We start from the raw sequence: 15,088 nt of genomic DNA on the forward strand, positions 1-15,088 counted from the left end.
AAAAAAAAGAAAAGTTATCAGAGATAAACAGAGGCATTACATAATCATAAAGAGGTAAATTCTCCAAGAAGATGTTATAATCTTTAATGTGTATGTGCCTAAAAACAGAGCGTCAAACTATGTGAGGCAAAAACTAATAGAATTGCAAAGAGAAACAGATGAATCCACTAACATAGTTGCAGGGTTTGACATCCCTCTATCAGAACCAGCTGGCAGAAAATTAGTAAAGACAAAGTTGAACTCAACACCACCATCAAACAACTGGATATAATTGACATCTATAGACTACTTCATCCAAGAACAGCAGAATATATATCCTTCTCAAACTCACATGGAACATTCACCAAGATAGACCACATTCCTGGCAATAAAACAAATTTAAGAGACAGAAATCATATATCTGCTTTCAAACCACAATAAAATTAAATAAATATAAAGATGACATAAAATATATAATATAAACATATATATTTTTAATTTTTTAATGTTTATTTATTTTGGAGAGAGAGAGAGAGACAGAGACAGAGTGTGAGCAGGGGAGGGGCAGAGAGAGGGAGACACAGAATCTGAAACAGGCTGCAGGCTCTGAGCTGTCAGCACAGAGCCAGATGCGGGGCTCAAACTCACGAACTCTGAGATCACGACCTTGAGCTGAAGGCAGACGCTTAACCGACTAAGCCACCCAGGCACCCCTATAATATAAATATTAATTAAATCAGTAACAAGAGATGATTGGACAATCTCAAAATACATGGACATTAAACAAACAAAAAACATTTCTAAATAACTCATGGGTCAAAGAAGATATCCCAAAAGAAATTTTAAAATATTTTGAACTAAATGAAAATACAACTTAGCCAAAATTTGTGGGATGCAGTGAAAGTACTTAGAAACAATTTACAACATTGGATGCATATATGATCTAAAAACGATCATCTAACTTTCTATCTTAGGAAACTATAAAAAGAATAGCAAATTAAATCCAAAGTAAGCTCAAGTAAATAATAAAAATTAGAGCAGAAATCAATGACATTGAAAACAGGAAGCTAACAGAAAAAAAAAATTAAAATAAAACCTGATTCTTTGAAAAGATCAATAAAATCTGGAAGCATCTCACCAGACAAAAAGAGAGAGGACAAAAATTACTAGCATCAGAAATGAAAAAGGGGATATCACTACAGACCTTATAAACATTTAAAGGATAATAAAGGTATACTATGAACAACCCTATGCCCACAAATTTGACAACCTAGATGAAAATGGACCAATTCCTTGAAAGACACAACTTGCCAAAATTCATACAAGAAAAACTAGATAATCTGAATAGGCCTATATCTATTAAATAAATTGAATCAGTAATAATCAGTAATTAATAGACTTCTGAAACAGAAAGCACTAGGCCCAAATGGGTTCACTGGTGAATTCTATCAAACAATTAGGAAGAAATTGTACCAATTACCTGTAATCTCTTCCAGAATACAGAAGCAGAGGGAATACTTCCCAACTCGTTCTATGAGGCCAGCATTATTCTAATAACAAAACCAGACAAAGATATTCCAATAATTACAGACCAATATCTCTCATGAACATAGATACAAAACTTCTCAACAAAATAATAGAAAATGCATCTCAAAAATGTATAAAAATACTTATACACCATGTCCAAATGAGATTTATTCCAGGTATGCAAGTTAACATTCAAAAATAAACTAATGAATCCATCACATCAACAGGTTAAAAAAGAAAAATCACAATGATATAACAACGATACAATCATATCAGTAAATGTGGACAAAATTCATGATAGATAAAAAGTCTTAGTGAGGTAGGAATTGAGGGGAAGAATCCTCAGCTTGATAGTGAACATTTACAAAAAACCTACAGCTAACATTATACTTAATAGTGAGAAATTCAAAGCTTTCCAGCTAAGATCAGGTACAAGGTAAGGATGTCTCCTCTCATCACTCCTGTCAACATCATACTGGAAGTTCTAGCTAATGCAATAATACAAGAAAAAGAAACAAAAGTTCAGTTGAGACAGGAAGAAATAAAACTATTTGTTCACAAATGACATGGGCATCTATTTTAAAAATTTGAAAAAATCACCAAAAGTCTCTTGGAACTAATAACTACAGCAAGGCTTCAGGATACAATTTCCTATATACCAGCAGGAGTAAGTAGAATTTGAAATTAAAAACACAATAACATTTATATTAGCACCCCCCCCCCAAATTAAATACTTAAGTATAAACTGAACAAAAAAAGCACAATATCTATGTAAGGAAAACTCTAATGAATGAAATCAAATAAATAAATAAATAAATGGAAAGACATTCCATATTCATGGATAGGAAAGCTCAATACTGTCAAGGTGTCCATTCTCCCCACATTGATCTATAGATTCAATGCAACCCTGATCAAAATCTCAGCAAGTTATTTTTGTGGATATCAACAAAGTGATTCTAAAGTTTATAGGGATGGGCAAAATACACAGAATAGTGAACACAATATTGAAGAACAACAACATTAGACCACTTGAAGCCTTAGTATGAAGTTACAGTAATCAAGACAACACGGTGGTGTCAAATGAACAAATAGATGAATGGAACGGAACACACAGCCCAGAAATAGAACCATGTAAATAAGTCAACCGATTTTTGACAAAGGAACCAAGGCAATAGAATGGAGAAAGGATAGTTTTTTCAACAAATAGTGCTAGAACAACTCGACATCTGCATGAAAGAGAGAAAGAGGAAGAGAGGAGGGAGGAAGGGAGAGAGGAAGGAAGGGAGGAAGGGGGAAAAAAAGAAAAATCTAGACATAGAGTTTATATCCTTTACAAAAACTAACTAAAGATGGATAACAGACCTAAATGTAAAATACAAACTATAAAACTCCTAGAGTACAACATAGGAAAAGAAACCTAGATGACCTTGGGTATGGCAATGACTTCAGTTTACAACACCAAAAGCACAATCCATGAAAGAAGTAATTGATAAACTTAACTTCATTAAAATGCAAAGCTCCTGTTCTGTGAAAGACAATGTCAAGAGAATGAGAAGACAAGCCACAGACTGGGAAAAACTATTTGCAAAAGACATATCTGATAAAAAAGACTGCTCACCAAAATACACAAAGAACTCTTAAAACTCAACAATAAGAAAGTGAACAACTCAATTAAAAAATGGGCCGAAGACTTCAACAGGCATCTCACCAAAAAAAGATATACAGATGGCAAATAAGTATATGAAAAGATGCCCAACATCATAGGTCATCAGGAAATGCAAATTAAAACGATGACATACCACCACACACCTGTCAGAATGACCCAAGTCTAGGACACTAACACCACCAAATGCTGGTGAGGATGTGGAGCGACAGGAAATCACCTTATTGCTGGTGGGAATGCCCAGTGGTATAGTCACCGGGGAAGACCGTTCGACAGCTTCTTACCAAGCTACACATACTCTTCCATACAATCCAGTGATAGTGCTCCCTTTTACTTACTCAAGGGAGTTGAAAACTTATGTCCACACAAAAACGTGCACACAGATGTTTATAGCTTTATTCATAATCGGAAAACTTGGTGGTATCCAGGATGACCCTCAGTAGGTGAATGGATCGATAAACTGTAGCACATCCAGACAATGGAATATTACTCAGCACTTAAGAAGAAATGAGCTTCCAAGCCCTGAAGATGTGGAGGAAGCAAATTACTAGGAGAAAGGTGTCAATCTGAAAAGGCTACATAATATATAATTCCAACTATGTGAAATTCTGGAAAAAGAAAAACCATGGAGATGGTAAAATTCAGTGGTTACCAGGTGTGGCGTGGATGGGGGGAGAGGTGAGATGTGGGTGGGGAAGAATGAGCAGGCAGAGCACAGAGGATTTTTTGAGTAATGAAAATAGTCTTTATACCATAACGATGGGTACATGTCATTACACATTCGTCCAAACTGGTAGGCACGTACCACACCAAGAGTGAACCATAATACAAACTATGGACTTGGGGTGATTATGACAAAGTGGCAAAGTAGGTTCACCAATTTTAACAAAGGTACCCCTCTGGTGGGCTATACTGATAATGGGGGAGGCTGTGCACATGCAGGGCAAAGGGCATAAGGGCAATCTCTGTACCTTCCCCTTAGTTTTTCTGTGAACCTGAAAAAAATTTTAAGCCTTCAATTAAACAGTTGTTTTCCTATCACATTTCTCTTAAGGCATTATATGTTGTGTTCATTCACTCTTATGGCCTTTCTAGTTTAGTCTTCGTTTCTAAAATAATTTTTTCTTTTATTTCTCATTCCCTCCCGAGTTACCACCTCATTTCTGAATTTTCTAATTACAACTTGGGTTATTCTTTCATGTCTTATTTAACTTTCTTAATGTCCTTCAGTTCATTTTGGAGTAGTAAATTAATTTTGGTCTATTTTGTAAGCACATATTTCTGGAATTACTTTTAAAAGTTCATTTATTTATTTTGAGACAGAGAACAAGCATGTGAGTGGGGGAGGGGCAGAGAGCCAGAGGGAGAGAGAGAACCCATCCCAAGCAGGAATCCCATCCCTAGCAGACTCCACACAGTCGGCTCAGAGCCCGACATGGGGCTTGATCCCATGAATTGTGAGATCATCACCTGAGCCGAAATCCACAGTCGGACTCTCAATCGACTGAGCCACCCAGGCACCCCTGGGATATTTTCACCGTTCATAAGAATATTATTCTAATCCTAATTCTCCTTCTCTTATAATAACTTTGCATGGGACTTGATGTTGATTCTCTTCTGTTGTGCATTTTTAATGTGAAATTCGTTTTCCTAAACTATGAGAATGAATCAAGCTAAATTTTTTAAAAAGCTCTAACTTCACAGAGCTCCCTCTTCTGTTGTTTGTATGAACTGTTAAAAAAAAAAAAAAATGACACATTGCTTTGAAATTTCCTGGCTGTTCTTCCCTTCCTTTGAATTGGGCCTTTCTCTTGCCCCTACCCAGTTCAATTTTAATACCATTCCCAGTAACTTCCCAGTGAAGGGCCCGGTACTAGAAGGCAGCTCTGGCCGGTCAATTTTGAGGGTTCAAAGGGCCGGCGCCTTTAATCCCTTATTACAAGCCCTTTGCGCTCAGTGGGTATTAGAACAGGCAACATGCGTTCACCTTCAGCTGCTGTTCTCATATTGGTCTGAGTTTCCTAGTGAAACTATTTGGGGTTGGCTATTTGGGATGCTGTTCTCATACACAGTGAAGAGCTATACTGTGGCTTCTTTTTGTCTCCCACACAGATGCCCATCTCATGCAAGTCTTATGGTTACTGGTATTTTGTCCCCAAATACTTGCATTTTGAGATTTGTGGCATCCTGTCACCTGGTTTTGTTGTAGAGGCGGTCTATCAATTTTGATTTTACTACATGTCTCTGTATGTTTTTATGTGGGATTGTGTAGGTGGTAGGCTACTGCCATTACCACCACCATCTTCCCAGGATCATTATCATCTTTTAATTCAAGCTGATTTTTGCTATGTTCTTCCTTTTGGTTCCTTCCTTTCAGCAAGTCACAGGGAAAACTTGGCTTCAGTTTGTAAAGAGCCCCTGTATTTATACATAAATACATACATACATACATCATTTATATATATATATATATACATATATATATAAATATAATATATATTATATATAAATAAATATATATATGTGTGTGTGTATATATATATATATATATATATAATATATATATATATTTGTGTGTGTGTGTGTCTGGGAGAGATGTATAGAAAGGGGGTCATGCGTTGAGTGGAGGCTGCTAATTGGGGGCAGTTTGCAAAAAGTTAAAGACACAGCTTCTGCCTTTCGGAGTTCGTAACCTGAGAATGCAATACACATCCACTCAATGAAGCAGAACTACAACTACTTAGTTTCCAATCACAGCTCTTGTTAGCTTGTCACGCCAACTGGGGCAAATCAACTTCTTGGGATTTGAGTTTCTCCATTTGTAAAACACAAGCATATCACCCGCCCTGTCCAACTGTATAGGCTGTAGGGAAGAAAGAATATAATGGAGGTATATGCACTCTGGTCACCAACGACCTGCATCATCACGGGGGCAGGAATCACATGCTCTTCATCTGTCTCTGCCCCTCAACGCCTCCAACAGTGCTTGACACATTCTGAGCACTCTGTGTTTGCACCTTGGAAAAAAGTACTAACAGCCCTATTATGTGATAATTAACTTTAAAAGTTCCTCAGTCTCATCAGTGATGACAAGAGTTAATAGGCCCTTGTTTGGGGGTTGGAGAGGCTAGCCTGGAAACTGACCCTTCACATTGAAGAAATGGCCTTCACTTCAAAAGTCAACCGTCAGAAGACACAGAAGAGCTGAGTTTTTAAAAATGCATTTTTTATTATTCAGCCTTCAGCAGAAATGTCACCTTTCTAAAGCAAGCTGTTATCATGCGCTCCCTGTGCCAAACAGGCGCCTCTGAGGAGCAGGATTTTATCTCAACGTTTTTCGTGATTTGTGTTTCTCTTTCAAGGAGCTCCATGCCTTAAGGCACCTGAAACACTAACAGGAAGAAGTTAAGGTTACAGGAGGAGCAGACTCCAACAACATAAAACAGGGATTTCTGCGGAACGGTCCAGGATCAGCATCAAAGCTACAGTAGGCAGTCACCCTGTCCAATAATTCATGTCCTCTCAGTACAGCTCACTGCTTTCTGGTGGGCTCGTTGGTTGAGACCATATTCTCAAAGAAACTCCATTTTGTGACAGGGCCCCCATTAGCAGGCTCAGCCACATGACAGGCCTAGACACAGCCAGCACAACTGCTGGCGACGCTTGCCAATAAGCCAGATGCTGCCACATATTGGCATCTGGGTCCTGGAATAGCAACCATGTTCTCAGTCTGGCTAGGGATTCTGACCCTAGCTACGGAAGGAGACAAAGGAAGGAAAGAAAGAGACGGAGCAAGGGGAGGGAGGGCAGACGGTGGAAGGGTCTCTTGGTAATTTCCCTACCATGGATTTAGAGCTTCCGCAACAAAAGGCTCGTTGGAAAGCTGCTACCAGCGCTGCAATGGGCGGGAGAGGTAGAGATGGGGAGCGTTCTCAACCCAGCGAGCTATTTTGGCACCTGGGGAGCGGGGGTAGCTGATTCAAAAGGAGACAGCTGCAGCAGGCAGCGACGCTCACCCCTCCTCTCCCGCAAACCATGATAGCCCACAGTGGAGATAAGCTACTGGATATAGCTTCAATCTGCAGCAGAGGGACGGAGAGTGGCAGCATCAGGATGGCTGTTGCTTTCGGCTTTCTGGGCGCCAAGACTCACCAGCGCCAGGAAGGCCAACTAAGCGGTGAGGGTGAGACCCAGACCGGCAGCCTGGGGGAGATCCTTACAATCAAGAAAGGACAACTGCGGTGTTTGGGCCCCAGGAATAGGGTACAGGTGAAAGGAAGCCCTGTGCCCTACAGTGACTTTTGATGCCGAAGTGAACCTAGCCTGAGTGAGTCTTCAGGTACCACTGGCATCATTACTAGGCAGAAGTATGGCCTGGCAGGGGGCAGGGGGTGTTGAACTGAGTTAAGCTTAGGGCCTGAAGAGGTGAGAGTATAAGAAGCAGGCAGCATTTCATCTTTCTCAAAATATCAAGTTCTATGCAGCATCCCCTCTGCCCATATCACATTTGCCAAGAGCTGCTCAGGGCCCTACATCCAAAAGAGTACTGGCCTCTGCAGTCAGAAGATCCGGGGAAAGAGCCCCAAAGGTCATTTCCCAACAGGAGAGTTGATTCTTTCAGGGGCAAGGTGGCCTCTCTCTGTTCACCAGATCCCATCCTCCCTAACCGGAACCACCGCGGTGTGCCCCTCGTCACCATCAGGGGTGGTGCGAGGGGAAGGGTGGGCATTAGCGGGAACCCCTGCCCACCCCTGGAAAAAGCGCTTGAAGCATGTCCTGTCGATGGCGCTTTAAGCAATGTGAGCCTGAGTCCGGGCATAGCGAGAGCACAGAGACAGATGAAACACCCACCGTCCCTGAAATCCCACCTACTGAAAAGCCAAAATTATCTAAACATTCTGCACGTGCTCACGAGCGGTCACATATCCATTTGGTCAAAATAAACTTTATGAATCATCTTACCTAATAATCGAGGTACCTTATAAACAACAGAGCCTTAAAGTGAAGAGTAAGAGGACAGTGGATGACCCCCCTCACAGCACCCCCCCCCCACCCCTACCCCCACCCATGCACACACTTAACCTTCAGGGAACATCTAGGACATTTCACTTCCCTCCTGTGAAGCCTGATGCCCATTTTCAAAAGGCAGAGCCGAGTCCACCGAGAAAGCACCCCCAGCTGGGTCCCTCAGTTCTAAAGAGAATACTCTTTATTCTCTTCGCTGAGAGAGCTCTGCCGCACTTCAGAATCCGATGAGAACATTCTGGTGTCTTTCCTAAACTTAGCTTAGCATCTTCACATTCAGATTTTGGACAATGCAGGGAGTAAATACTAAATTTCCGCTGTGGCTCTGCTTTAAGAAGGAGCAAATAACCCCAAGGTATACAACGCGTAATGAAAAGAATTGCCAGTATAATGCGGTGTTTATTCTATTTCAAAAAGGGATTTGAGAGAAGAGCACTATCTATAACAAAGGGTGGGTTATTTGAATCCAGATAACTGAGACAGGATTGGCTGCATGTCTCTGAGGGAACCGAATCACTCCTCCTGGGCTCCTCCTCTCACCCCCTCTTTTTCTTTATGCAATTGGCTATTCCCCTTGCCATTTCCCTTCCTCCTGTCCTCACTTCGGGTGAGTCCCGTTGACGCAAGGCCTCCCTGAGCCAGCCTCCTGGGAAACATTCTAAGTGTTGGGAGATGTCTTCAAACCCAAAACACATATCTCAAGGAGGGTTGCATGAGATCATACAAGGCAGAGGCAATGAGTTTCCATTAAACTAAGCCAGTGGTCCTCAAATTTAACCATGCATCAGAATCACCGGGAAGAGCTTAAGACAGACTCCTGTCTGTGTCAGCCCCCAGAGTTCTGAGTCAGTAGATTCGAGACAGGGCCTGAGAATTTGCATTTCTAACAAGTTCCCACATGGTGCTAATGTTGATGGTCTGAGGATCACTTTTTCTTTCATTTTGCTGAAAACTTCTGTACTTGGCAATCATTTCAAACTTGAAGAAAAGTTGCAAGAACAGTAAAAATCACCCTATTCCCTTGACCCAGATTGGGACCACTTTTTGACAACCACTGAGCTAAGCTAAATGTGTGTCAGAGGTCTGGGAAAAAGAGCAGTCACCTGGCAGGATGTAATGCCTTCTAAGAGCAAGAATGGAGGACTAGCCATATAAAAGCAAACCAACTATTTAAAAGCAAAGGATGGGAAGGAGTGCCACAAAATGATAAAAAGAAATGGAGTTGGGACCTGGGGGGTTTTAAGCTATGAATAGTCAATATCATTATCAACAAATGGTTTGTCTCTCTGGAGATTCCTTGGGGGTGATTTTAAAAACAACAAATCCATAATCTCCTAGTATAAACTGGCTTCAAGAAACAAGGAAAGCAATTATTTGATAGGGAAACTCTACTCTATACACAAGAGACATGGACAAGAGGACGATGATGTACCCCTCTTTTGTTTTCTACCACCTTAATTCAGGACTTTATCTCTTGCCTGAATTTCTGCAATAACTCCGAACTGATCTCTCTGCCTCTAACCATGCTCTCTCCAATTTATTCTCCATTCTAACCCTAAAATTATCTTTTCAACAGCAGGCTGCAATAACGTCAGCTAAGAACTTTCACTAGTTCCCTACAACCTAGAGAATGAAACTCAAACGTCTCAGCCAGGCATTTAATCTGGCCCCGACTTACCTTTCAAATACATGTATCTACACACCAGCCAAAACAATATGCACAGCTTCACTTTTCCCCATCTCCAGGTTTTTTTGCACACAATTGTTTTTGGGTTTTGGTTGTTTTGTTGTTGTTGTTGTTGCTGTTCCCCTGGAATTTTTCCTTCTCCCCAAACAAAATCTTAAAAAAAAAATCCTTATGTTTAAAAATACTATTCAAACTTCAGGCTACTGCTCCAATACAAGAAGCTTTCCTGCAGTTCCTCAGATCTCTCCTTTGTGTGCTCACCATACCTCTATTTGTACCTTATAACACTTACAACATCCTGCCCTACTTATTATTTATGCTTTCCTTCCCCTGGGTTTTACAAGGTCCTTGAAGATAGGCACCATTTCTTTTGTTCAGTGACCAGAGAAGTCCAGAACAGGGAAGAAGGGTAGATGAAGAGGAGACGAAGAGAGGAAAAAGAAAAAATGAGAAAACAGTGGGAGAGCATGGTAAGGGGGGGACTTGGTTTTAAAGTTCTCTCAGTCATTCAGAATCTTTTTGCTGAAGACAGATTCTTCAAATATTTAACACATTTTCTTTCCAGAACAAGCCCAAGAGACCGAATAGTTGCACGAGTTTTCTTTTGTTTTGCCAACACTACACCTCCTTCTCTTCTTCTTTTCTATCTGTCACTCTTGAGCCAATTTTATGGATCTCTCCCATGTGAAAAAGGCAACATCACACCACACCATTACCGCTGAAATAGATTTGAACCCCTTTACATTTGCCTTTTTTTGGTGAGGCTGGTCGAACTACTGTCTTGTGCATTAGCTCTAGGAGGAATTTGATCAACATGACTAGAAGAGATAGCTTTTTGATATGAAATTTCTTTGGGACTTACAAAGACAGGATACCAACAACTCAAAGCGTGACCGAAAGCGAGTTCATTTGTCAGTCTTTCTCGCAACATTCAGCGAGAGGTATTTCTGCCCCAAAGAAATCCCAGTAACTCTTTGCAGACACTCATGGCCTCTACCAGCCGTACCAGCTGTCTTCAGCAAGGAGATGGAGACAGAACAGACTCTGACAAGCTTGTCACTTAATCTTTTCCAAAAAGGCAGTTCACTATCTCTCTTCCTGGAATAGCGGGAATAGTTTCACTTTCTGCCTACCTCTTCCTGGGAGAAGAACAAAGGATTGCCCTTTAAATCTAGCTCAACAAAGCAGGCTCTCTAGTGTTCCAGACACCAGGGCCAGCACGGCTGACAAGTGCCCTGCTTCATTTCCCTCGACTACCTCATTCAAGTTACTTTCTCTCTTCCACCTCCACAAATCTTTTCTGCCTCTCTTCCTCCCTGAGGTGAGATCCCTGGATCAAGGAAAGAAGTCATGGGATAAGGCCAAAAAATGCAAAGCCATGCCACCTGACTGTATATCCCCACTACTGTAAATCTTCCCAAAGAGGAAGCTTGTTCTCCACTTTCCGATTTACTGTCCTTGAGGAAACAAGTGATTCCGAGTCACAAAAAGTGACCGCAGTACTTTGCTTCCCATTTCCCTGCTGCTCTTATGTTTACAACTTTATTTAGAAAGAGCTGACTTCACAGCTTTTACCATTTAGTAACCCTTCAGCATAAGGACTTCATATGAAATCCTTAAAATGAGCTGAGTAGACATCAAATACTCAAAAGTCCAAATTACCTAGGCTGGTAGAGGTTAATGTTCTGCATTAAACAGGAAGAGAAAGTATCAATTTTGTACTCTGATTATGCCTGCCAAAGAACTGAGTCAAATAAACACATAACAGATGATGGATGAGGGCAACAGGGGTAGAAATACCACCACAGCTTTTGAGAAAGGTCTAAGAAGTGAGCAAATGTAGGTGTGTCCGAACCTCCTTTCACCTCTTGGTACTTCTTTCTGGACCTTCAACTCTCCTTTTCCAGTGTAGAGCTCACTGAGAAATAACCTTTTAATATTGCATTCTATTTATAATTTTTATAGCCACATAACCACTGAGGGCTATGCTGCTGAGAGGGTAGACGGCAGCGACCCAAGTATGTGGTATTTACTAGAAAACAAAATTATAAGGAAACAGTTAAGCACTAATTTAAGATTTGCACTAACCTTGTCTTTCTCCGATGTTAGTTTATCAACTTAGCTCACTCCGAAAAACAGAAAGTCCACATGCTGTGGAGCTTAGAACTTACCTACCCCTTCATTCTGTAAGTGGGGGAATAGGTCTAGAATATTGTTCTTTGATTAAGGTAAAAATGTTAGTAAGTCACAGAGATCAGACCAGGACACGACTGTAAGGCTTTCTATTATTTTCTACAATCCTCAAAGAAAGAGCCTGAAATACCAGGCTTCATTATCCAGAGCTTTAGCTAGCCCAGAGGTTAAATCAATTACTCTTAAGAAGAAAAATGATCCAGCTTACGCCTTGGCTTCTGCTATAAAGCATTCCCTAAGTGAGTCAAATAAAGATGCTACAAGGGGCCCCTTGCAAAGCCAAGAGCCTTTCACTAATACAGTCAGATTTTTTTCTGCTTGGATTCATAAATATGGGCAACCGAATTCAATGAGGGCATTCTATGTATGAAGTCCTAATATAGTGTTTCTGGCCATAGTGTAAGTATTATTTATAATTTTATATTCTTCAATACATCCATTGTATGAAAGCAAAACTCGATCGTGGTTCACAATGACTGAAATAAGAGATGATAGAAAAAACTTGAGGGTCAAAACACAACAGGAATTGTAGCTGTTTTAAAATGTTTAAAAGGGGGTGCCTGGGTGGTTCAGTTGGTTGAGCATCTCACTCTAGATTTTGGTTCAGGTCACTATCCCAGGGTCGTGCGTGGGATTGAGCCCCATGTCAGGCTCCATGCTGAGCATTGGAGCCTGCTTAAGATTGTCTCTTTCTCTCTCTCTCTCTGCCCCCTCCCCCACTCACGCTCTCTTTCTAAAATAACTAAATAAGTAAATGTTTAAAAGGCAGTTTAAATATGTTATCAAGAGTTCAGTTATAACAAGTTGAAAAGTACTATGTCTCAAAAAGTTTTAACTCATGTCGTAGTTGAATTGCTAAAATGATAGCATTCTCTTTCACTTTTCGGGAGCTTAACTCTACTTCTGTGTAATAGAAATGGTAGACTTTCATATCCTATCTTAAGATAGGTGGCATTATATCACACTTATTATTGACAACCTGCTTATAAAAAGCATCATAAAATAATGACACTGGTAATTTCATATAAAAATATAAAATCAAATGAGAGTACTGACTTGAACAGATGTTTACACATCAATGTTCATAATGAGATTGTTCACAATAGCCAAAAGGTGGAAACACCCAAATGTCCACTGACAGGTGAATGGCTAAACAAAATGTGGTCTATATATACAGTGGAATATTATTCAGCCTTAAAAAGGAATGAAATTCTGATATATGCTATAGTATGAATGAACCTTGAAAACGTTGTAAGTGAAATTAAGCCAGACACAAAAGGATGAATGAATATTATAGGATTCCACTTCTATGAGAGACCTCAAAGAGTCAAATTCATAGAGATAGAAAGTAGAACAGTGGTTACTAGGGGCTGGGAGGAAGGGGGACGGGAAAGAGAAGGTACTGTTTAATGGGTGGAATTACAATTTGGGATAATTAGAAAGTTCTGAGATATACATACGGTGGTGATGGCTGGATAAAACGGGAATGTACTTAATGCCACTAAATTGTGTACTTAAAAGTAGTTAAAATGGTCAATTTTATATTATGTATGTTTTCCTACAATAAAAAAATCAAATGAAAAATACAAAATGGTAAGTTCTTCCATGTTTTGACCCACAGGACATATGCTCAAAAAAATAAAAATAAAAAATAAAAAACAACAGGGGCACCTGGGTGGCTCAGTCAGTTAAGTGACCAACCTCAGCTCAGGTCATGATCTCAGGGTTCCTGAGTTTGAGCCCTGCGTTGGGCTTTGTGCTGACAGCTCAAAGCCTGAAGCCGGCTTCGGATTCTGTGTCTCCCCTCTCTTTCTCTGCCCCCCTCCCCCACTCATGCTCTGTCTCTCAAAAATAAACATTAAAAAAAATAATTAAAAAAATTAAAAAAAACAAAAAAGCAGTATCACCCACAGCATTTAAAAATACTAATATTTTAATGCACATCATCAAATAAAAACAGACTTGGGTTCATCACCCCAAAGCCATATCCTATGTGTTTACTACTATAATAATTCAAGTCCACCATGATTACGAATGATACATCTACATTAAGCACAAGTTCCAATCAAATCTATAGAGAGAAGAAGGGAGCTGAAGCAATGGAGCTATGTCAACACACTGACACAGCAACCATCTGTTGACATTACTGTCCTGAATCCAAGGAACCAAAATCATGTGGCAGGGCTGGGAGCTTCCCCTTAGTTGTGAGGTCCTACTTTCCTGTCACAGGGCACTTCTGGAAGGAAGCTCTGCAGTGGCCAGCTCTAAGTACTTGCAGATTTCCTACCGGTCCTACACAGGAAGTCATTCTTCAGTCTCACCTGCATGAGTTCCTGTTATGAGCCCAGGGAGTTGGTGAGTCCAAATCCAGTTCCAGGGAGTGATGTCATCTTGATTGCGCTTTGATCCTGGTGACCCGCTCCCCATCCTGGTGTTGTTGCAGTCCTTCGTCTGAGGTTCAGGTTATAAGGGAACCAGAAGGAAAAAGGGGAAGTAGGAAAATAGAAAAAGAAAAAATGCTTGCACATTTCCTTTGTTTCACTAAAGCATTTTCTGCATCCATTTATTTTGATGGGAGGACCTAGCTGATGGCAAATGGAAACTGTATAGATGCTCCTAGAGTAGGAATCGACTCTCGATCTCAAAAACTCGGAGGATTAAAAATATGGAAGACTTCTATTACTTCTGATGGCCCCTAACTCCGAAAAAAGTAATTTATTCTTTCATCTTTGGATAAAGTTTAAAAAGAGAGACATTAATGCTTTTAAAACATTTGTAAATTGTTATAAACAAGGCACGAATGCAGGAGCTATCTTAGCAACATAAAGAAATAACAAATACAAATATTCGTAGATGTATAAATACTCATATACTTTCTATATAATGTCAAGTAGATTAGGAGGTCAAATCTGGAAATCTCATCACTAAGTAATAAAATAGGATTGCCATTCAATTCCATTTACATGAGATCCTTTGGTTCTTAGTATACCAAACCAAAAACCTAAAATGAAGTC

The 15,088-nt window shown here is 40.2% G+C and overlaps 1 protein-coding gene across 2 annotated transcripts in view; it reads right to left on the reverse strand.

Moving 5' to 3' along the window:
- Nucleotides 1-15,088, reverse strand: part of RPS6KC1 (ribosomal protein S6 kinase C1) — a 215,574-nt gene that overhangs the window by 22,006 nt on the left and 178,480 nt on the right. Inside the window, exons 15-16 of one of the 2 annotated variants that reach the window (XM_049634157.1) lie at nucleotides 14,396-14,525; nucleotides 6,390-6,560 (exon numbers count right to left, since the gene is read on the reverse strand). In XM_049634157.1, coding sequence (XP_049490114.1) covers nucleotides 6,544-6,560; nucleotides 14,396-14,525 — 147 coding nt within the window. In that variant the 3' untranslated portion in view covers nucleotides 6,390-6,543. Of the gene's footprint in view, nucleotides 1-6,389; nucleotides 6,561-14,395; nucleotides 14,526-15,088 lie in introns of those variants that run through there. The other variant, XM_049634156.1, reaches the window with a different exon arrangement.

The sequence above is a fragment of the Panthera uncia genome, chromosome F1, assembly GCF_023721935.1.
Source record: "Panthera uncia isolate 11264 chromosome F1, Puncia_PCG_1.0, whole genome shotgun sequence".
NCBI classification, from domain to species: domain Eukaryota; kingdom Metazoa; phylum Chordata; class Mammalia; order Carnivora; family Felidae; genus Panthera; species Panthera uncia.